This window comes from Anser anser (assembly GCF_964211835.1).
Source record: "Anser anser genome assembly, chromosome: 4".
Lineage (NCBI taxonomy): Eukaryota > Metazoa > Chordata > Aves > Anseriformes > Anatidae > Anser > Anser anser.
Genome location: NC_139724.1, coordinates 66,506,327 through 66,530,550, shown reverse-complemented (window position 1 = coordinate 66,530,550; position 24,224 = coordinate 66,506,327). Strand labels below are relative to the sequence as shown.

Here is a 24,224-nt window from a genome sequence, read left to right as displayed (position 1 = left end):
AATGAACACTAGTTTCCAGCTGCTGTTGTAGCCCGTGTCCTGCTCCATTCCCATCCATCCCTTGTCTTGGGTACCGCGACCTCCACGCCCTCTGCTGTCACCTCCCTGGATTCATGCCCTGCCGGCACGTTGCTCTGCCCTCCTTCTTTCTCCTGCCCATGGGACTGGGAGCTGCCCGGCTGTGATGGACCTCATGGGAGGAGACCGGTCCCCGCTGCCTTCCAGACCCTGCCCTAAGCCCTGTTCCCCTTGGCACCCTGTCAGGCCTACCCTCTGCTGGTTAACTAAAGCTCGATAGCGAAACATCCCTGGGTTGGGAACGCTCAATGGGAGTCATTTTAACACAGGCCGTGAGGTGAACTTCCAGCACAGCACCACAGCAAAGGTGAAACAGGCCACCAAAACGCAGCACGCCGGTTCTCTGTTAAAATATTACGTGGCCTCAGAGGAGAAACAATGAGCGACAAACACACTGCTCTCGGCTATGCTGGCGCAGAGTAACACCAACCGAGGCCAGAAGGGAGGTTATGGCCCCCTGGAGACATCCTTGGCCCACCTGTGGTGCCCGTGCTTGGCCCAGGCCCAGTGCCCACCGCCCTCAGAGCTCCGCTGCCACGCTGCAGCGTGAGGGCGAGCCGACAAAGCAGCCGCCAGCCTTTCTGCCCAGAGGCTCTCAGCTCACTTTCCCCCCGCGCAGAGCTTCAGTGACATGGGAGCTGCTTTTTCCATTTCCTTTCTTGCTCAATAGCAGGCCCGATGTAGTTTAGCTCTAGACTGTTTAGGTTAAGGTCAGGTCGCATGTAAAATGAAAACTTAAAAGGACCAACTGCATTTAATATCTTACAGCTGCTTATGTGAGAAAGGACAGCTACTCTGCCTGAGCAAACCCAGTCAGGCCAGGGGTATTTTTGTAGTGTCTGTCACCTTACCACCTAACCTTTTCTGCTGTGTTCATTAGAGATGTTTATCTTTTTTTCTCTTTCCAGAATTAAAGGCTATAAAGTAACAGAGCACAATACCTATTGCTTGCTTTCATGGTTTATTTTCACACAGTTTCAGAAGCCCTAACCATGGACTGTAATCCCGCTGCGGCAGGCAGCGCGCAGATAGCTCACCCCGGCTCATGGAGCCTGACATTTAGGACAAGACAAGCACACGAGCAGATAACAGAGCATGGAGCATTTCAGAGCGGATGTAGGCGGTAGACCCAATTTTTTGTTAGTATCTTGAACCCTTACCTTGCGTAACTTCTCTATCTTCTGTCTGCACTGCAGTAACAACACTGAACACAGGCGCTGCACTTGCTGTCTCTGCCTTATCCTTTCTATAATCCTCTACCCTCGTAGATCTGATACTTTACCGAGACAAAGTTCTCAAGTAACTTCAGTAAGAGCAGCTCTAGCCACGTACGATGTTTCTGCCTGGTCTCTCTGATGGTCTCCACCCCCCCCCTCCACCCTCAGAACAACACTGCGACCCATGCGGGCCGTGGTCTCAGCTCCCACTCGGGTACCAGGTCCCCCAGCTAGGACTGATGCTCTCCATTTAACATGACTGGAGGGCTTTGCTGGGTCCTGCCACCTGGCTCTGCTCTGGCCGGAGGAACAAGGATGAGGAATTGAACTGGTGTCACTTCCCATCGGCCAAAGCCTACCAGCCCACAGCACCAGACCAACACAACCAAAGCCTTGTTATTAGAAAGTGCTGGTTTATCAGAACCGTTCTGTTATACTACACAGAAAATGAGAAGTGTTAATATATTATCATCTGCCCTATCTCATGTTCAGAGAAATTGGTTGATGTTCTTTTGATCTTCATATCTAATTTTCAGTAGTACTTTCTATGTTTCCTGTTCCCAAAAGAGCGATACAAGACGACATAAAAAAATAAAAAAATGCTTACGGCTGTCCTCACTGTAACCACCCAAAACAAGCATAATGGCAAAAATAAATTCTGACCATATCATAGGTTTACTCCAGTTTGTTTGTGCTGTTGTTTACAGAGGATGTGGCAATAGACATTGGTTTGGAGTCTGACTGAAATAACGCAGCACACACTATTGCGTTTAGGTTTGAAGGCCTAGAATAAAAATTAGATAAGAAGCCCTTAGATCAGTGGAAACACAGACCATATGGACCCCATGACGCACACCAGTTCCTCCTCAGGTGCTTCTTGTAAGAGCAGTACTTTTCCTTAAATTGGTGATGTAGTTGAGGATCACAGTCTTTAATTGAAAAGCAAACAAAACATTTTATCTCAGACAAAGTATTGATTTCAACTTTTATTTCCTAAGCAACGCTAGGAACTAGGCAAGAATTACCATTCAAAGAAGACCCTTCCTGTTTGCGTAGATCGGCTTTTCTCTATAGACGCAGCCTGGATCCAGCGGTACAGCTGCCTAACGGAGGAGTGTTTTTAAACTGAGAGTGTTCTTAACTAATGCACACAGGCTTCCTTAAGTCAATTTAAGCCTGGGCTGTAGGTGTTGTATTTTTGTGAACAGTGGCAGCTTTGCCATAGTGCTTGATGTCAGCAGTACAGAGACATCACTTTAGATAAAACCAGGTTTCAAATGAATTTTAGTCAACCAAGTTAATGTCACTGCCGTTCTGAATGCACCATTATCAGACACAAAAACATTAGTCATATCATCACACACACAAACACGATGATTTCGCCAGAATGTTGGTTGGGGCTCCGCCTCATCCTGCCCGCTACCAAGGGTGCCTGACATTAGGCAGGCAGAAATACTGCTCCAGACTCTTCTTCTACAGATGCTATGAAGGACTGCTTTGGAAAGTAAGCGTGGTTTGACTGAGACAACCAGTACCAGCTGCTCAAGAGCCAGGTAGATTAATCAAGCTTGGATCTGTGTGCAATGGAGCAGGAAGAGCAAGGGCTGAGGGCAGCAGTCTCAAGTTGAATAGAAGAGACTGAGAAGTCCAGTGCTCTAAACCAGTGCCCTGAGCGTGACAGAAACAGAGTGAGCTTCAGCTGTAGGCCTAGGAGTAAGCCCAGTACTTTGTTGAGACACTGAAAGCACAGCAGAAGACATATGAGGCTTTAGAATATGTTGTGCCAGTCTTGCTCTTAAATTAGTGTGTTTTGGCCTGTGTTTAAAGCAAGACTTTAAATCTCAAACTGGTGGATACATCACTTCACAGCAGTCTGTCCAAGAGATGACGACCACCAAAACTGGCTAAAAATAAATGCCCAGGATTCTCTTCAAGAACTCTTTTTCTTTTAAATCTAGCAAAATAACCATGAAGAAGGTAAAGTCTGCCTGACAAGTCTGCCTGGGGCAGGGTTTGTCACTTACAAGTGGTGCAGAAGCAGAGAAAGGTGATACACATGATGTACAGGTGTCAAAGTCCTTTCGACTGAGTTGGGCCACCAGCTGGAGCTCTGAAAACAGCCCGCTGGCTCACAGGTCATGATAAATTGGGCATAATCTTCAAATGCCAGATGTTGGAAATTACCATGTTAACATACAAAACAGGAGCAGCTGTTAGAAAGGTGACACTCTGCTGGTAGGAACCACATTTAATCAACATTTTGTTTCTGGTGTTTTAATGAAAATATGATTTACGCACTAAGAGATTGCCACCAAGCCACATTTGGTAGTTTTCCTTTAAAAATTTCCCAAATATTGTACATTTCCTCACAGTGCTTAAATATAGAAATAACCAGTCATATAATTGGGAGCTTCCTTGACCTGGTATGAAGGTCATCAACCCTTTTACCGATTTTGACTTTCTTGTGTAGGGGACAAAGTTACAGGGCTTGCAGAAATCCAGCAGAGTCACGTTTGTGAACCTCAGAAGAAAATGTCACAGGGTAGTGTTTCACCATGCAGTACAGGAAACATCTGTAGTGAGTTTCAGGACAAAAAATAATAAGATTTTAAAATGACTGAAGTTCAGAAGGAGGAAAAGACAATCCTCTTGCTTTATTTAATTTATACATAAATTGTAGTATAAGATGCAGTATAAGAAACTGTTTCTCTCATATGGGATATGTTCACAAAGCGATTACAGAGTATTTCAGACAGCAGCACACTCTGCAGAATGCCTCAGGGCAGGTTACAGAACATCCCAGGGACCAGGACACACACCAGGCAGGGAGCCAGAACTGAGCTACAGTACTTTGAGAGCTAGCTTTGCAAACTGTAGTCACTACAACACAGGAAGAGACAGAGCATGAGCTGCGCAGCCCTAAAGATTTCAGATTCACATTTCCGATATCTGTTCTTTGTAGTTGGCAGTCCTTGGACAACTGCCAGTCACTCTGCTCTCACCCCCTGATCAGACCTCGGAAGCCAGGTTTTACTTACATTTTCAGTTTTGATTTAGTCTTTCAGTGATTTTATAAAGTTTTAGAGCTGGCAAAAGGGGAAAAAGTGTTAACATTCACATCTGTTCCAGACAAATCCCCTTGAGCAGGCAATAATTATACATAACTATATTATATATTACTTCATTTAAACCAAGTATTTCTTTGTACATAGGAAACTACCTTCTCTGGAAGACTTCTCACAGCACTGTGAATGAATAGAAGCTGTACACTTCCACAGCAACATAAAGCCTCCTGGCACACCACTTTTGCTATGATGTGGTCAGCACAGATGATCTTCTCAGAGACTGGACTTCATCCTGTTTGTAGTATTGTCTGTTTGGTCAAGTGATGACCATGATGTGAAGTTTTTCATTACCTTCTGCTATGTATACATGGGCTGCCTAAAGAAAAGCTTTCTTTGGAGAAAGTTGTTCAGTCCAGAAGATTTTTCAAAGTATAATGCATCCTTTATTATTCCTGCACTCTGGATACAGGGGGGAAGAGTTGAAGACAGTCTTCTAAACTTTCATACGCTCAAAATTCAGACTCTTTACAATAAAGTTAGTGACAAAACATTCAGAAATTCTTTCAAACCAACCTTTTTTTTTTTTCTTGTATATTGTCTTTCTTGCATGTTTCTCACAGGAAACTCATGTAATCCGTTTTTCAGCAGCATATTATTATAATGTTTTCAGTTTCATAAAATCTTGAACCATATTATATTTATTACATGGTCCTTTAGTTTTGAATGTCAAAGTAGATGGCAGATCCTCGCCTCACTCTTGTTCTACACTTTGCAGCTGCCCTCGTTGTGGGATTTGCTCATCTGTTGCACTGGATACAGTAGTGATGGTGGATTTGTCATCTTTTATTTTGATTCATTGTAAAAAGAATCAAGTGATTCATAAAGTGTAGATACAGCCTTAAAAAGCAAGGAAAACTTCAGTCAAAACTTTTACCAGTAAAATCTATTTGAAAGAAACTTGTACTCAAGACACATCACAGAACCATGGAGTTATAATTTCAAATGGAAAGAGTGCCTCATTACTAACATTTAAAGGTAAAGTCTGTAAAGGTAAATTCTGCTGTAGAATTCGGATACAACTTTGGATCCTGGACCGTGCAAAAATCATCCTATTTTCATTTCCTAAGCATACGTAGAATTATGGATCTTCAAGAAATTTCTTTAGCAAAACCTGAAAAATAGTGATCTCTCTGAAATGTGCACACAGGTCTGTGCTCACAGACACGTGTCAAAAAAAAAAACAAACAAAAAACTGACTGTAAAATAGTGAAAAGGTGGATGTTGTAAAAGCATGAAGACAAAAAGCCATCACTTCATTATGGAGGTTTACTGCTTTTGCTTTAATAACAGATGTTCAGATCACCGAGAGAGACTAGCTGGCTGAATATTAAAGAGGAAGCATGGCTAACTCATCCAGACCATGCTTCCACTCATTTTTGCACAGTCAGAGGCCCTCAGAAAGAGTGGGTTTTGTGTGCTTCCATGGGACTGGGAGTTTGCATTAAAGCTACAGCAAACTTTAGATTTAAGCTGGAACCTGCAAAATTTAGCAGTGGAAAAAATCATCAGCTGCTCCAAGAATTTCCTCAAGGGACAGATTCCCTTGCAGCTGGCAGAACCACTGGGGAAACATTCCCTGAGCATCTCGACTCAAGAAATATGGGATGAATCTCCTGAGAGAGACACACACAAGTGACATTATTGCCATTTTTGACTTCTACATTTCTTCCGCACTGTCTTTATGTTGTTGATGTTGTCCACTTTTTGCTGCCTTCATTTCCAGACTCAAGAGAGTCATTAAATATAAACATAAAAACATAACGCAATACTTTCCTAGTATGTAATACCTTTTTCCTTATTTCAGAGCGCTGGCACTTATAATAATATATTTTAAACCAAGAGAAAGTCTTTTTATAAACCACTTACCCATTCAGCTTCTTCACTGGTGGATTCATTTCTCCCATAAAGTTCTGCTGCCTCAAGGGTCTGCTCGTCCTGTCGCCCTCCTTCTGGCACAGGAAGTGGGGCAGAACCTTAGCAAAAGGAAAGTTATGGTCACTTCTTGCTTATTGTCCATTTCCAGATTCACACTGGTAAGTTTACCGGAGTAAATGTAAAGAGATGTATAGAGCACTGAAATGAAGAGTGAAGAGCTCGTGTATGACTAGTCAATGACAGGTGCTAGAGCAGCATTCAGCTTGCAGATGCAATCAGCTACCTCCAGGTTTCTCAGCACGCCTTATGTGATGGAGATCTGGTTATTCTGGAGGTTGCATTCTAACTAATCACTCTTTCTGGAAAGAGAAATAACAGAGGCAAGAGGCTGCAAGAATGCTCACTTGAACAGTGAACATTCAGTGAGCAGGGCCTTCTGATCCCTCCTCTCAAGTTGCTCAGCTTGAGGCACCCGTTGGAGTACAAGAGTAGGTGAGCAAAAGTCATACTTTGAAATTCCTCTCAGTGATGCCTCAAGTGCCCCTGTTCAGCCACCTCAAAATAAGCATTCGGCTTAGAAACCGTGTGTTAATGGAAATATTGCCACTCACCAGAAAATTTTGAGTTCCGTTTCTTTTTGTAGCAGCAATACAAGCTTCCCACTGCCACTAAGAGAGGAATGATGGACCAAACCGCCAAAACTTTCTTCTCTGATGACTGAGCTTCTGCAGTTACATTTTTAAGGTAAAGTTATACACAACTCAAAAACACAATTGAAGAACAACATCACAACAAAATAAAACAAAAGAACTGAAAGAACTTCGGAAGTTAATTAGTCTATCCTCCCTACCCATGTGCAAGGTCATCCATACTTCTTCATTCCTGAAGGATGCCTACATGATGATCATTAACATCAATCCCACCTATAGCTCACTATTCCTACAGTAAAAAAAGTTGTTCTCCTCACCAAGTGAATCTGAATCTTTTCTGCTGTGCTCTAAAGCTACTAATACTTGACCAAGTGATAGATCATATCATTTAATTCCTTTAAGGAAAACACTTTCATTCACTCTTTTTTTTTTCTTTTTTTTTTTCTTTTTTTTTTTTTTTTCCATTCATTGGTATTTTCTAAATTTTTGATCATTTTTCTGCCTCCATTTGGACTACCAGTTGGTCAGAAGTGTAAAGTAGTGTCCAAAACTGGGCTGTGCTGGATGAGCAGAAAGTTTAACTCCCATGACTCAAGCAGTTAATATCAGATATGTGACAACGTTAAAGGTCTGGTCAGAACTAGTCACCTAGTCTTTCTCTATAATTGAGAGGTAGAAAAAGAAAGATCAGCATTTTCAGGAAGTGATGTATAGTATTTTGAGAGAGCTGTGTAACAGAAGTGAGGTAAATTGATTTCTAGGTATGACACACTCTCTGATGTTAGGTAAAGCATATCTCATCCTCACTGCCTATGAGTTTAATTGTGAATGAATACTCATTGTATTAATGGTTTTCAATGCTTAATTCAGAACTGGGACCTTAAATTGTTTCCCTCTATTAATGTCACATACTAATCTTTAAAGACGATAACCGCAAGAAAAGAATTTGTCATAACTTAATGGACAAAAATTCTCATAGACATTATACATCTCCCACATTGATTTGACTCCTCCCCATTTTTTATTATTAAGAACATGTTAAAAAAATAAAAAAGATAAAATGCATATTACTGAACAGAGTGACCACTTGATTAATTCAGCAGCTCCCCACCACACAACAGATAAATTCATCGTCTCCCATCTTCATCGTCTCACCTTACGGGATCCCTCTAAAGAAGGGATTGTGTTTGGGTCTTTTATGAAGTACACTGCTGATACACAGGCTTTGTGGATCCTAACAGTACTAATTCTTCTTAGAAAAACCCTTAGAGAATAAAACAAATGCCTTACACTGGGGATGTTAAGGCAGAGACCGTAAGTTGATTGTCATAAGGAGTCAGTCAAGTCCTCCCTCCCTCTGTTCATAACACTCATTTTGAGATGTTCAGTGTTGAAAGAAGTATGTGGGAGAAGGAGGAAATGTGTAGCAGTTCAGACTGAAGACTATGATGACAATCTAAGAGGCATGCACATGCTCTTGCTAGCTTACCTTTCTCTTCAACGATCAGTGTTGTTCCACTTCCGCAGAGTTTTTTACAGAAAGGTATTTCAATAATTATCTCACAGTAGTAAAATCCAGTGTCATTTACATTGACAGCTTTTATCACTAGCACATCCTTGTTGCCATGGGTGACGTTGGGTAAATAGAAAAGGCTTGATGATATTGTTTTAGTGATATTCTCCTTAGTAACAAGATACCAGCTTATTCTATACCTTGCAATTGATTTTTCCCAAATACAGGCAATTTCAGCGGAGTCTCCAATTGATAGATGTATTTTTGTTGGTGTTTGGATGACTGTTAAATTATTGGGACCCGTAGCTACTGGGAGAAATACACATACATGTAAAATGAAAGAAGCAAGAAGATGACAACACCTATAATATCTACAATCATAGTATTTAAAATAATGCTAATACTATAAAATAATTATAACATTAATTTTTAAAGATTAGTTACTACACACTTCTGTCTTGAATACTGGCAATTACATTACAGCTGAAGGAAACTTTTATCTGTGCATTAAATCCCTCCATCATTGTTTGCATGAAACACAAAGTTTTTCTTTGTATTTGCTGATATAATTTTTTTTTCTTTTAAATAAAAAGCTTTTGTAAGAGTTGAGTTTGAAACTCATTAAACACTCTACTTTTGTCTGCCAGATAAAGAATGACCAGAAGGAATCATTCAGAATGATTCATCAATAATGAAATATTCCTCAAAGTGAAAGAAAAACCCACTACAATTTTTTTGTCACTGTGTAGGAGTTCTTGTCCTGCCCTGCTTCTAATTAGTGACAAGAATTACAGCATTTTTGTTTTTTGTTCTGTACTTTTGTTTAAACGTCTTTCATTTTAAGTTGCTGCTGCAGAAGTGGTTTAGTATTCCACTCAGACCACAGTAATTTCATCAGGTCTGTGGCAAAACTTTTAGCTAAGTGTGACTCGGACAGTATCAGAGGAAAGCAAACCTTTCTTGCTTTGAATCTCTTCATTACTTGCCGCCAAGATTCAAGATTATCTACATGAAGTAATGTGCAACGATGTTCAAAATGTTCTTCTGATGTGAGATTACTCTGTGGTTATCAGATAACCTTCCCCCCCCCCCCCCCCAATTCTAATGACATTGATGCTCATCACAAATATGCCAGTCCTATAAAAATCTATTCTCAGACTGCTGAGACCATTAATTTCTATGATTCTATGATACTTATGCTGCGTGAAGAATTGTTTTTCTTCTAGCATGTGTACTGTTGAAGTAAGGAGCTACTCACAGTGAGCATAACCTGCACGATTTTCTTCCAGTTTTTATCCTGTAACTCAGATTCACTTTACAACAATATATAAGGAATGCAATGATTTAGCCCTTATCTGGTCCTAAAATGGGAAGTCTAATCAGAATTACACAAATTATGTTTTTCCTTTGCTCTTAGAAGAAGGCAAATATTCATCATACCTAATGAATTTCAGCACCTCTATTTTTTTCCACTGTGCAGTGCTCAACAACAGCTCCATTTCAACCACCCCAATGCCCCCAGCTGCACTATGAAGAACCCTGACCCCCCTCTCACAGAGATCTCTTAAAAAAACTCTTGTTGGATATAGATGGGAAAAAAAAAAAACAGGAGCAGAGGCTTACAAAAGCAGTTTGAATTTCTATCATGAGCTATGAGTACTTCATGCTAAAAGCCAACCTTTTTTCACTCGCCATGTAGGCTCCTTCCAAATAAGAAGGCAGTATATTTATTGTTGTCAATGTGTGCATAACAGCACTACTTCACGTAAGATGTAGACTAAAACAGTCTGCCTAAATTAAAAGCAAAGAACAGCATGGACAGTATAGGGGTAATAAACAGCAGAAAAATAAGGGAAAGAATTGTAGTGTATAAACAACAACTTAGAAGCTGTTCAAAGAACTGATCATTAATTTCAGTTCTTCTGCTCACTTGTTTTGTCATTTAAAACACAGTAGTCTTACAGGCTTTGTTATATTGGTCTTGTTGCTTTATTGTCTTTCTAAAAACCTCACCACTAAAAACGTCTTTTTGCTGTTGCTTCGCCTCTTATTTTCTCCCTTTCTTTCCCTCTTATTTTTTTTAAGGTTATACTACAAGCATTCAGTATTATCCAATGCAATCTGTATTGAAGAAAAATGAAACCTGACCTGCTTCATATTTTGGTACCTGCATGATCTAGAAGAAAGCCTCAACATTTTAAAATTCTACAATTGGTGTTTGCCACAATAACTATTCAAGTGCAAAGGTCTAACAAAAACAGCGCTTGCATTAACCTAGCATCATTTTGGGTGTTTAAGATTTGTTCCTCTACATTTTTTCCACAACAATCTCTTGGTAAAAATGCTTTTTGATTACCCACACACTTTGATCTCTACATTATGATAATATACATTACATTCTCCTTGCCTCATACAGACACATAAGTCTATCTGAGGTTGATATACTCTGAGAACATTTTTCTTCTCCTTTTTCTAAATCCAGCTCAAGTATTACAAGTGATTAACTATAAAGAAAGGAAAGCAATAAACAGCACTTACCTAAGGAGCCAAAACACATTGTCAAAAGAAGTTTCAGTGAAATTATGATCATCACGCAGGACTTTTAGTACTTGCATCAGGTTGCCTTTCTCGAAGATCAGCAAAACAACAAATGAAAGCGTGTCAGATTCGTAACCCAGCTTCCTCTTCCCTCCTGTGGTGACGACAGAGACCTACACACAACCCAGTTTTTCCCTACACTCTTTCTTGAGAATGCAGTCATAGGTGCCTCTGCTTCACAGCCCAGTTTTCCCGTCTGAAATCAGAACATTTCTTCTGTAAGACCCCTTCATGCCATAGCTAGTTACCTTTCCTCACCGGCAGGTGAGCCTCTTTTTTTGTATGACATGAAGAGCTGATTTTCAATCCTTGAGCAATTCCATTCCAAAGTTTAGCATGGCACTTCTGCAATCCTTCATTTTATGAAGCTTAGGCTTCTTTAGGTACTCTGTTTCCATGCTTGTCAGTAGCCTCTTCCATCCAAACGGAGTAATTTTATCCAAAGCCAAAGAGACAATGATTATACATACGTTACATTGATACCAAATATTACTCCTGTCTTTCTTTATTACACGTTTCATTGTCATCTTGCTGAAATCTTGCCTATTTTTTCCTCCTGTTGCCTTTACAGCAGCATAGCCCCATTGTGGGGAGCACTGGAGAAAGGCTGACTTCAGATACCACGCTTGCAACAGGCCCAACACCACGCACCACCAGCAGGAGACGATGCAGGACTCTACTCTGTGCATGCCACGTGCCCTACTATTAGCACCGCACTGCAGCTGCCTTAATGCATTGTCAGTGTCGTGTATATTACCTAAGGTCTGGCTGGGGAAGATTGTGAGCATGGGTTATATAAAATAAGCTACAGTTATGTCATTAAGTTAACGACCATGTTGATGAAACTCATCTCCCTCCAATTATTAAAAATAAAATAAAATCTTTAAATACAGACAACTGTGTGGTGCTTAATGTTTTCCAGCACTGATTTTTGGCTCCAATTCAGAATCGCTTATACTGTCTGGCTAGAAATGGGGAAGACTAAACATACCCAGTCTTATTCCCTTGACAGGAGATGTTTCAAATGCAAAAATAGCAGGCCACACAAAATTGTTCCACAAACATGTTCAGTTGTATTACATCAAAATTGCAGTAACAGAAGTTTTAAAAACAGATAAAATAGAACATGAATTGGTTAAACTAAGGACTTGACACAAACCTGTCTTATCCACAAAAAGTTCTAGTGCTAACATCTGGCTTTAGCAGCACCAGGCACGTGTCCAGAACAGCAGAACTGCAATTTGTAATGAAGACACAGCCACATTTAAAGCCTGAAGCACTGTTCTCATTTGTCAGCAACAAAACATGATGCATCAGTCTGCCTGCTTCTCGGCATCTGCCTTACTGAAGTAGTTTCCAGTGTCATTTACATTGCCAGGTTAAACACAAAACCACCCTCAAGATAACAGCAAAGATAAACATGACACAAAGACAGTGAATTTTAGGACTTTGCTGTAGGCTATCCCCATCTGATGCTGTCCAGCTGGCTACACTAGTGAGGACAAAATAAATATCTTTAAATTGAAGTGATTTAAAGGATATATTAAATAAATTGCACTTAAAGATATTATTTAATTCCATTACCTGTATTAGTATTGACATTCACATTATCTTTAGCATAGACTAAGTCAAGTACACGTGTAAACCCACAGGAGAAGTTAGTTTTATTGTATATAAATATGTACATTTGTGCAATTAGTGTTGAGGTATAGAGCTCGGCAGCTCTAGCAGGCAGAATACTTTGTCTAGAGACCAGGTGAAACTTTCCCAACAGCACTGATAGCAGTTTATATTTACTCTGAAAGATGCTCTGGTTCTAATCTAAAGCATCTACTGTCAGAGATGAAACGAACTAGCACACAGAAAAAGGGGTTGGGAAACAAGTTTATATTTAGCCCAGGTTAGTTCATTGTACCCGTTTACAACACAACTGCACAAACTCTCATTGTGGTACTACTGAGGGGGTAGAAAAATATGGTGAGAAAATTTCTTAAGCCAGCTGGGCTGCCAGGGAAGTGCATCACACAAAATGATTGTGTGGGTCAGGAAGATATCTACTATAGAAAGATTATTTTCAGCTTGCGTTCTTCATCTGAAACTTGCTAAACCTTTGAAAATGCACCCACACATTTGGACTCTGTAAATGTGTAACTTCCTGGTGTGCTGGGAATGATTGCTCCGCACAGAGGCACTGCATTCTCAGGGAGGCAGGGACAGTTACAGCCAGTCTCTTCTGCATGCTTTGTGCAAATGCGTCTCCCAAAAATTTTAACCCACTGTGTTCAGAGAACACCAGTTGAAGCATACTGAAAAGACGCTTAAACCATCTAAATCTAAGGAGGATCTAAGCCCCCTCTCCCTTCCTTACACATCAGATTTGTTAGAAATCTTGCAACGAGTATTGATGCCAGCAGCACTTTCAGGTATCGCTGGGAAACTTTATTAAACTGCAGCAGCTTCGAGGAGATTATGTGTGAAACTCAAGGTGGTCAAATGAGTCTGTAATCCTGCTGCAGTAGAAAAAGAAGATGGAGCAAAGCCCATTCACATTCATTTGTTACGAAAACTTAAACTGAAATTTTGATACTTGAAACAAAGCTATGAGGTACTAAGTTAAACACACTTCATTAGAAATGTTTAAAAAAAATATTCAAATTCACATTTGCCCTTTCAGCCTCTTCTTCAAATCATAATGCTTTTGAAAGTTGCAGATGTGCCAAAAGAAAGTTCTGAAAATGGTAAAGTGTCTTTTGTTGTTCCTAACTCGTGATTCCTCCCCTCCTCTAACTCAAGTACACCACGCAAAGCACTTGGGCTTTTTATTCAGTACCCAACTTCAGCAAAACAGACCTCATAACTTCTCATTTCAGTCAGCAGAGCTTTATATGATACATCCACAATATTAATTTTGTCCAGCTATGACCCAAACAACAACAACAAAAAAATCAAACTTAATTTGATATCATCTCCAGGACTTTTCTTAAAGCATTTATTAGCATAGAAATAAAACCCACCCAGTCTGTTTTCCAACAAAGACTAATAAATTACAGCTGAGTAGAAAAACGGCTCCACAGCACACACAGACCAACAAAACAAATAGGCCAATTGTGCACACTACAATTAATTTTCAAATAAATTTAAGAGTGAAAGTCATTCTTTTGCCTGACCTAGTGATTAGAGAAGTGATCTGCAATAATTTCCCTTAAAAGACAGTAATTCTTACATAGCAAAAAAATTGGTCAGGGTAGTGGTATCAATACGTTCATCAAGAGTACCTTCTCAAGCAAGGTAAATGCTATCTTGAAAGAGGAACCATTTCATTTAGCTTTAAGTTTGCATCTGGCTTAATGTAAAGTAAGGTCTGTAAATGGACTTCTCCTAGGAAATAAAAAACTAACAAAGAGGCATTTCTCTTGTGAGCCTGCATAACCGGTGTGTACTTTAGTGGATGCAACTGCAATTATTTGAGATAGAACAGGGCAATGGGAACACAAGTGCAATGTAAAAAACCTGACCATGTGCTGGCAAACAGGCAAAACCTGATATCTTTGACGTTTGGAAGTGGTTTTCTTCTACTTGTATCTGACAATTGTGTTTCTGCTGCCAGAGCCATATCGGATACTGAGCAATGCCTAGGCCTGGAGACATGAAAAGGCAGCCTCGTGCACTGGGAGAGGGGCTACAACAGGGTTTACTGAGAGCCGCCCTTTACTCCCAAAGTAGAACTCCAGCACCTCAGAAGCACATTCAGGCTCCTACCCCTCAAAACTGCACCAAATGATGGAACAGATACAATCTGGCTTCCCAGGCCGAATAAGCCGGTCTCCCACAAGATCCAGAACAGAAGCATCTTGCAGGCTCCGCAGCCAGGAGCTGTGACCAAGACAACGTGTTTTCAGAAGATTCTACACTTCAGACTTCTTGTATGAGTTTTGTTCTTCATGTGTTCTCCTTTCTCAACACCCAAGTGCCTTGCTATGCCCTCCGAACTCTTCCATGCTGCGACTGCTACTTCCCTAACTCAACCAGAATTAAAACAAAGATTACTTACCACAGCACAAATGTGCTGCACGCATGCGCTTTTTCCTCTGCTTGTAATATTATATTCACCCTCTTTTCCTTTGTGCATCCTTCCTGATCTATGGTTTGAAGCGGTAGGTGAGCACTGAATGCCTTGATTTCTATTAAGTTTTGACGTAGCACTGCAATATCTCCCCTCGCTGTCTTGATGCATGTGAGGAAAGAACAAGGATGATTAGTTGGATCATTTGGTTGATGGTCCCTCTACAGAGATTTGAATGCCTGCAGGCTTCCATTTGCTTGGGCTGAGATTTCTTAGGAAAAAGAACTTATCAAATATGCAGTACCATCTTCTAGAGGAATGCCATGCTTTTAACAGACCACCTTCTTGGATGTCTCTGGTGGAATATAAGATTCTACTCTGGCAAATTATTCCCTGATGGCCAATTGCACTTAAATAACTCCAGATAAAATATTCCATGTTGTCCCATGCCTGCCTCCTCCCCCCCATTAAATCAGAAAGTCGGTACAAATTGAAGTTAAGAAACAAACAAACAAATCCGATAAATTAGCTGGTGATGAGGTATTCCTGTTTAAAGTTTTTGCGGTATTCCTGTTTAGAATTTTTTGCAGGATTTGTTCTAACAGAGCCTCCTAGAAATATAACAACCTGGGAAAGCAGTGCCCAGAGCGAGCAGTTGTAGCATCCTATACGTCTTGCAGAGCAGGTACTTCTTGGGCAGGATTTGCCTTGCCCATGGATGATACAGCTCAATTTTTATAATCTACCAGCATGGCTTGCTGTTACCAGCACGTGCATTAGTCAACACCATTCCAGCCACAAAAACATGAAGTGAAATCATACCACTGTGTGACCTACGCAGTATACCCACTGTAATACATGGTAACTGAACGTAGGGATTGAGAAAAGATTACCAAGAGAAGTGACTCAGCCAAACGTATTTCATTTTCCAGATACATACACAAAACAAAATGAAAATAGCTGCCATCATGCTTTACTGCATCCTAGTTACTGTGTAATCTGCCCTAGGGGCTTAATGTTGCAGAAAAATGCCTTTTCCTGCAGCAGGGCAGGTTAGATTGGTGTATCACTAAATATTTATAGCCAGGTGTGAAAAATAACCAATAGGAAATATGACAAGGCCTTTCTTCACCCAGTAACTGAAAAGTGGCAGTTCTTGTGGTGATTTTAATGAGATGCCATCAGTTAGTATAAACAGGCTGTCTCTGTGGAAAAGCTGACCACCAGTGCAGCTCTTCCAGCAGAGCTATTTCACAACAGCTGTACTTTACAGTCTCCTTTGTTCTTGAACAGTGTCTCCACATGGAGGAAATTACTGCTGAACAGCTGGATTACATCAGAACAATTACCAGAGCAAAACGTCATTTTTACATGATTTTAGATCTGGAATTATTAATTGACTAAAAGGCACCTATTTTTTCCCTTTATATCCTCTATATTTTCTCTTCGAGTTTCATGTCTGCTGGTCAGAAATAGTTTTGTTCAGCATTGTATGTACCAAGCCTCCTGTAGTGGTAGTGATGAATTAAAATGACCAACTTGATTCTCATCTCAGCCATGTGTATTTTCACGGTGAACTAATAAAATATGTGGAGATGTCCAATGCCATATGAACAGAATCAGACTCTACAGCTTCACATTGTTTAGAGCTAGGAAGAAAAATGCAACTTTTCTTTTGAACCCCAAACCATAGCAACTATTAGGAAAGCCAGCCACTGTCTGTGTTTCCTTTAGCTGCTGCTCGGTCAGACCTGCTCAGAATTTACAGGTCCTGCCAGTTTCTCTCTAAACACAGCCCTTCATAACTAACTAGAACTTGAAGCTAATGTAACATTTCCTGTTACTACTGTGCATGTTCTTTGATCCTGACAAGTATGAAAGTTCACAGTGCCGTAAAAACAGTGTTCTTGCTCCAGGGTACGTGATGAATTAGTTAGGAGCCATGTGGCAATACATCTTCTGTCCCCAGACCAGCTCCAATTTACCCAGAACGCAAGACTGATGGGAGAGCATGAAGCAAACCTAGTCAATTTTAATGACCTTAGTGCAGAGGAATACCAACACGCCATTCACCTTCAGTTTACAAGGAAGTAGAAGCTTTGTAGTTTTTGCCTGAAAGACAAAGTAGCTCAAAAATATGACAGGCATATAGAACAGACTGACATTCGGCAAATGTCTGCTCTGTGACTTGGAAGTCATCTCCTCTAACAATAAAAACCCTGAGAAAAGACTCTTGAAATTACCACAATAAGAAAGAAAACTCCAGACTAGTGAACTAATACAATTTTGACAGTACTCCACAATGAAACATGATAGAAGCAACCACTTTTAAACTGCCCACAGCAAATATGAAAGTGTTCAAGAATGCTTGCACTGAAACACTAAGGTCATTTTTGTATTTTCAAATTGAACAAATTTCAGAAAACACACATTGTAAGTAATTAACCAACAAAAATACCCACAACACAGGCCAACAGTTTAATTAAATTAAGAGTTTATTCCAAAATGGCTATTCCTTTCATTAACAGCAGTAGAATGTTTTCCAAGACCATCACTCATGTCTTTAAACAGAAGCTGGAAGCTATTACATATTCAGTCCTGAAATATAACATCAAAGTTTATTGATCTTGAAAGTACACAAAGAAAGTTCTTATTTCCTTTGGGTGAACAGTCACTATGTAGTTTTCTGATATGTTTCTACTGTTGGAGAATCCTGTAAGACACAGAAAAGGTGGTAATTTATTCAAGCAGCAGCTTTACTCAAATGTACATATTATTCTATCTTAAAAGTTTTAACTCATCTATTATGTAAAAGCTAGTGTCTGAGCAGGTTCTCCTTAAAGCTATAAGTAGCATGGGACCTAAGATGCACTTATTCATAATATTAAAATATACATTTACTTTTTGCGTATTGACTCATACCAGAAAATGCAAGCAACTCCCCAGTCATGCATTTTTCTTCATTATGATTAAACAGCAAGCAAGTTCCTAGCTGCAAGTCAAGTAAAGCTCTGAAATCCCAGCTAGCCCAGGCCAAAATGTCTGCAAACTTTTTACAAGGCACATATATGGTGGTAAGTGACAGTAAGGAGAATGTCCAAGTAACTAACTGGAATGAGAAATGAAACAAAGTCACCCACAGAACTCAACCTGAGTGTCAGCCGTAACTTGAATCCTATCCACACACAGTCCTTCAAGCTGATTGCGGTGGTGGGTTTTTAATTCCTGCTGTCTGTTTTTCTGGAGCATAGGCTTAAATTTAGATTAACACAACTCATCAGCATCTAAGAAAGTCAATGTGCAACAAGTGTGACTTTGCCGAGTAGCCACTTGTATCTGGACACAGATAAAAGTTTGAAATGTTTCTGGAGTTGACACTTCCAGGCAAAACAAGCCATCAGGGCTTGCAGGGAATCTTTGCTAAATGCTACTGCTTGCAGGCTATGCTGGCTACCAGGTTTGTCATACAGACGAACAGATTTTTAGTCTTGCAAATGCAGAAATACTTTCAATCAGACAACTCATCAAGCTTCAGACACCAACCACCTTGTTTCACCTACCTTTGCTTGGATTTTGTGCAGTCTTCCACTTCCACCGCTTCAAAGTGTTTATGTCCCAGGTGCCAGTGAGTGATCGCTCTTCCACTGACTTCACTGATCCTAATCCCTTCAGCAAAGACTGTGAGTAAAGAAACAACTTGCTGAGACTAGTTTAACACCCACCGGTCTAGTACACAGTTAGTCCAGAGCAGAACTTCATCTATAGCAGTGATCTGCCAAGCAGAGCCGTAGCGACTTCAAAAGTCTGCTAGGTCCCACAACACAAAGGCAACTACAGACTCACCAGGCTGCAACTAAGAAGCTCGGATGCTGAGAGCCTCCTCTGCGTTGTAGCAGAGTTCTGAGCCTACTAACCTCTCCTTTCAAGAACTGAAACTCTTACTGAACTTTTAAAAACAAAATGGAGAAGAACCCTACACCTTTTTTCACCTGTTATTGTCATCAAAATCAATATTTCATGTTTTAAAATATACACCTGCCATGTATTATAAAACAATCTACTTCTATATGAAAGACCGGACAAACAAGAAACTAAAAATACACAGTATTACAGAAGTGATGAAAGTTTCATTAACACGCAGAAATAAAATATAGAGGAAAAAAATGTTTGCTTTCTTTAATTCTGTCCACATTTCTTTAACTGTAAGTACAACTTGCCATAACTAAAGAAACAGCAAAATAGACTCACCCTCTGCTAAGGAAGTGTTATACAACCAAGAGCTCAATGGAACCAGTCCTACAGATATTTATGCAGATCTTCATACTGTGCCTATGGCAACTTTATATGAAGTAAGAGCTTCTGTGGTGCAAAGCTGATTAAAAATAAGTCCTGCTTTCCTCTGAGGCTACAGTTACAGTAGTAACTATACCATATCCACCTTTCATACAGTATCATATCCACTTTTCGTGGTGTCTGTAGAACACAGGACATTTCATGGTAGAACCTGTTCTCTCTGGAACAAAACCACCTTCAGCATTGTTCTACCTAGAAGGACTAGATACCTTCAAATTCACTGTTACAGGTTGAGACAGCACAGGATCCTCTCCAACTTCATACAGGTGCCTAATTCTTAGCAGGACACGACTGAAGTCTGCATCACCTTGTTTCTGTTTACCTTTAAGAGAAAACAAAAGGCAAGTATTTTCTTACTTGAAGATCAAAACCAGTTTTCAAACAGTTTTTTGAGCTTTACGCTCTCAGGGCTCGAACTTGATTCACATTTTGGAACACTAGCTAGAGTACTAACAGCAAGCACCCAGTTCCCACTGTTAACAGGACATGACACTAACTCATACAGGAGATGTATTTTAATAATTGAGTAAAGCGATCATAAGGTACAATTAACTGTCTTGATAAAGGATTTTAACACTGAATAAATAAATGTATTATTCACAGAAGAGGGAAAAATAGAAAGCCAGCTTTTTGAAATATAACATCCAGCTACTATTTTGGACCTACCCATGCGAATGCTGCGGACCTGCTCTGCATGATTAGAGCTGTATCTCCACCCTGGAATGCTCAGGGTCTGGACATGAAGATTGGGTGGGACAGTTATAGGAGAACTGTGGACTGATTTCTGCTGAAGTTGTCCGGGTAGCTCTGGTTTATCTCCTCCATGCAAAAAGGAACAAGAATGGACATCAAACATCCATCACACACGCGCGGCTGGCTACAGTACTGTGCAAGGGTAAAGAGATTTTTGCTTTTTCTGCCAAGGCAGATCCAAAGCAGATGCTAGACTTTCTCCTCCGAGGCCTTCTGAGATACAAAGCAGAAAGCAGAATGATTTTAACTGCTGGGGAAGCTTCCAGCAAAGCAGATTTCACTGCAGCCTGAAGTTGCTATTCCACTACCAGACCTCAGTTTTAGTTAACAAGTCAAACAAATATTTTTAAAAGAATGACTCAAAAAAGGTCATTAAGGAATCAGCATCCAGGAAGCTGACATGTGATATACTAGCTACTTTGCACTAATACCCCGTGCGGACATTTTGTTCTCATTAGATGCTTTAAAATTTATTCTCCTCCAAGAGTAAGAGATAATTACATAACAAGAAATGTTTCACAGACTTGGACAACATCCATATTTGAAATTAATGCAAAGTAATTAACAGTCTCTAAATCTGCCTTCTAACTCACTGTATACTAACTTCATCACACAGGAGGCTTGAAGTCTGCATTTACAAACTTAACAGCACAAATCAAAGCAAAACAAGTAAGTCATTCAGATGCTAAAGATAGCACAGAGGATGGAAGGAGTTACCTGATAATTGTCCAAACATTACAATTGGCCTGTGTTCTAAAGCCTGCTGGCTTGTCCGATACAAAACACTGGTGACAGACTTGGTTCCTAAAATAAGCCAAAACACAGGATGAACCACTGAAGAGTCATTCAAAGTGAGATTGTAATTCAGGTCCCACTGAAGGTTGTTCCACAGTCTCCTGTGAAGCATCACCTGTATTGATAAGGGAAGTATCACAACAGTTACCAGCCATGAAACGTCTCCTTGGGAGACAAAAAAAACACCAACCAACACGCATGCCTATTTGTTACCTCCATGTGTCCATTCCCTTGACTTGAGACACCATGAGCTCTTTCTGCAAGCAGCGTCAGCCTTGTAGCATTGTCTTCAATGTAGGCAGTCTGGACCATAGGATAATAGTTCTGAAAACACATAGTAAATCATGCAGTGTTGATATTAACCTAGGTAAAAGTAATGGAGAATGAAGATGAAACACGATTGAGTTTGGATTATGCCTTGTCACTCACCCGAGCTACTGTGTTATTCACGTATGTCTTGAATGGTCTTTTCTGAATCTGATATCCATTGTCGTCAGTGTAGAGTAGCTGTCCAGTGTTCAAATTTGTGCTGGTTCTTAGAATTGCCTCACGATTTACTTCCAAAGGCCCAACACTGTATTCTTGCTCTATCCTATGGCAAAGCAGCTTCCCATCATAGCCTTCTGGTACTAAATACAGCCTTGTATACATGGCATATATATAATACTGGGCAGTAAGGTTACTGTAAGAAGGAGAAGGATATGCACAGTTTATCAAGTGGAGCGCTAGATCAGTTATGTCAAGACTTACAAATCTTTCATGATGTTATCACACACACAGAACAACTTTGTTGCCTGTATTCAACCTATGTAATTACTGAAATTATTTTCAGTTTAATTTTCAAATGTACAGATATTCAGCTGAAATAAATGATACTTGACAATTTTCTTTAATGTTGCAAGTGTAAAAAGGACTGTTCGTTAGACTAGAAAGGTTCTGTATTTCCTGAATATTAACAATCAAGTTTAGAAACAATTATGACTCCCTAAGCAACACACATACTGCAAGAATACACATAGTTCTACCTATGTATTTTTTCAATCCCACAATATTCATTTTGATGGAAAAAATCCACTGTTTTCAAACAGTGTTTCTCAACTACAATCCTTGTACAATGTAACTTAAAGCAAAAGGCTTTAATCAAATAACCAGATTTAAAAGAAGGTGAGGAGGTTATAGATGGATATGATTTTAACACAGAAAAGTCACTAGCTCATTAAGGAGCCTGAGTGTCCTTGTGTAGGATTCCCTTCTTTATCTTAAATTTACTTGTAAGAAAGATTTCTACATGTAGGAAAATGAACCGTTATGTCCAAATTCCACTCGTATAGAAGACGTGAGCTGCAAATTTCACTGAATTGAATGGAAACAGGATTCCAGCAGAAACTACATTATGAAACAAACCGCACACGTAACTGAGCAATCTTCCCCTCCATCTCCCCAGTAATATGACTTATCTAAAGGAAGCACTTTCTCAGCGTTAGCATGTATCTGCTAAGCATAGTTCTGTTGTCTGAAACTTTCACAGAACACAGACTCCACTGTTCAGGAGGAATTACACAGAGCTACTCTCACATACAGCTACAGATGATTAAACATTCAAGCAAAGTGAAGATGTAACAGCGTTGCACCTGTAGAAATATTGCCGTATCTCTGTCACTAAGTTTCCAAAAACTATTTCCATTTCCACTGCTTTTGATACTGGAACAGCAGAAGAATTTGGGGCAAATAAGTAGTTATCTGAAATGGGTCCTTTCATCACGTCTCCATTCACGTGGTACTCAAGGAACTCCTGGGTCAACTGGACAGTCTGGTTAGTCTCCCTGCAAATGCACGGAGGAAAGAAGTTGTATTACCTATAAGCACATTTCGTACATAACAGATGCAAAGCTGGAATGAGGTTTGGAACGTAAGAAAAATCTGTTTCCTCAAAGTAACAGATTTGATAAAACTTAGGAAATGAGAACAGCAGAGAACTAAAGTGCTCCCTGCGAAGACAGCTGTCAGTGTGTAAATAAAATGAGCTTCATGCATTTTATACTTCTGTAAAATAGCAACATGTTAAAACAGAAACAACGCTTACATTACCTCATACTTTGAAGTACAAATGAGAGTTGCTACAGGATCAAAAACAACCGGTTGTACAACAATAAGGTACACCATGACATAATAATGAATAATCAGATTATTTTGTCTGATTTTGTAGCTATACAGAACCATATTTAACAATGATTTCCATATTTAGCAATGGTAACAAGAATATACTGGCAACAGGGTAACAAAAGTCACACACTCAGTACCTACTTTGTCTCCTTCTTCTCCCCCAAAGCCTACAGTTAAACTATTTAGGACCTCATTTCACTCTCTGCAAAGTCACGTGAAGATAATTTAAGATGCTACTGCCCTCAGCCATCAGCTTTGCACCTCTACTGGAGCCTTGCTAGCAAAACAAAAAAATCACTTGGTCTGGCATACAAACGTAAACTGCCAACAGTTCTAGCTAGTGTTAATACAGCAACCTATGAACTGTAATAATTGAGGATCAAAACACATCCAAGTTTTCCTATTACTCCTGGGGGCATTTCCAGCTCTAATACTCCACTCTTTTCTACTACTCCAAACCAAACTTGCTGAAACCCAAACATTCTTGGCTTGCCTGAAGCTGTATAATGAAAATGAATATCCCACTTTTCCTACATGCTGAATTCCAGCTTTTGCTGCCTGCCAGAACAGGGTAAAGAAAAATGGAATTTGAATTCAGATTTTTGTTCATCTTTGTTATATTCATTAAGGATTCCTCAAGAGATCTGGAGACAGTTATAGAAAGTACTTCAGGGCTCTTGGCTCATGCCCATCTATAGTTTTTAAGGCTGATTTCTAACTATACTAGACAACGATTTCTCACTCTAGGAGGCAGAATTACTAACAAAGGTGAAAGAGGTCTTGCAGTCACTAGGTCAATGTAAAAGAGGTCAGATCTTCCAGCAGTACATAGCAGAGAATCTTAATCCCGAGCAGGCAAAAAGCAGCACAGCTCCACTGAAGCTCAAGAAATCAGGCCAATTCACATTAGCCAAGAAAGACAAGCTGCAAACTGTATATCTCACCTTCATCTTGATTGCTCTTCCATATTATTTGCCTAATTAAGTAGAATTTGCCAAAATACTTCCTTTCAAAAATTTGTGTAGCTTCCTATCATAGAAA

The 24,224-nt window shown here is 39.9% G+C and overlaps 2 protein-coding genes across 4 annotated transcripts in view; both read right to left on the bottom strand.

Moving 5' to 3' along the window:
• Nucleotides 1-4,780: 4,780 nt before the first annotated feature.
• Nucleotides 4,781-17,449, bottom strand: LOC310898870 (uncharacterized protein). Of its 2 annotated transcripts, none has more exons than XM_083834464.1 (5): nucleotides 10,997-17,449; nucleotides 8,435-8,767; nucleotides 6,907-7,020; nucleotides 6,287-6,393; nucleotides 4,781-5,257 (listed from the first exon to the last, which is right to left on the bottom strand). In XM_083834464.1, exons 1-5 carry the CDS (start codon nucleotides 11,046-11,048, stop codon nucleotides 5,204-5,206), a joined length of 660 nt encoding a protein of 219 aa, XP_083690590.1. In that variant the 5' UTR covers nucleotides 11,049-17,449; the 3' UTR covers nucleotides 4,781-5,203. The 2 variants fall into 2 exon arrangements, with proteins under 2 accessions (XP_083690590.1, XP_083690591.1); XM_083834465.1 differs by having other exon boundaries at nucleotides 8,435-8,764.
• A 147-nt stretch (nucleotides 17,450-17,596) lies between these two features.
• The window catches only part of MAN2B2 (mannosidase alpha class 2B member 2), a 31,254-nt gene continuing 24,626 nt past the window's right edge, over nucleotides 17,597-24,224 (bottom strand). For both annotated transcript variants that reach the window (XM_083834457.1, XM_083834456.1), the window contains 8 exons: nucleotides 22,652-22,843; nucleotides 21,450-21,702; nucleotides 21,234-21,344; nucleotides 20,943-21,135; nucleotides 20,139-20,291; nucleotides 19,682-19,794; nucleotides 18,680-18,797; nucleotides 17,597-17,832 (listed from right to left, as the gene is read on the bottom strand). In XM_083834457.1, the coding sequence (XP_083690583.1) occupies nucleotides 17,738-17,832; nucleotides 18,680-18,797; nucleotides 19,682-19,794; nucleotides 20,139-20,291; nucleotides 20,943-21,135; nucleotides 21,234-21,344; nucleotides 21,450-21,702; nucleotides 22,652-22,843 (1,228 nt within the window). In that variant the 3' untranslated portion in view covers nucleotides 17,597-17,737. The remainder of the gene's footprint in view (nucleotides 17,833-18,679; nucleotides 18,798-19,681; nucleotides 19,795-20,138; nucleotides 20,292-20,942; nucleotides 21,136-21,233; nucleotides 21,345-21,449; nucleotides 21,703-22,651; nucleotides 22,844-24,224) is intronic.

Excerpts from the sequence above, each read along its gene's own strand:
- LOC310898870 (XM_083834464.1), bottom strand. The coding sequence starts at position 11,048 with ATGATCATAATTTCACTGAAACTTCTTTTGACAATGTGTTTTGGCTCC. Across the intron at positions 8,768-10,996 it reads AATGTGTTTTGGCTCCTTAG|TAGCTACGGGTCCCAATAAT; the intron begins GTAAGTGCTGTT and ends TATTTCTCCCAG. Across the intron at positions 6,394-6,906 it reads ACGGAACTCAAAATTTTCTG|GTTCTGCCCCACTTCCTGTG; the intron begins GTGAGTGGCAAT and ends CCTTTTGCTAAG.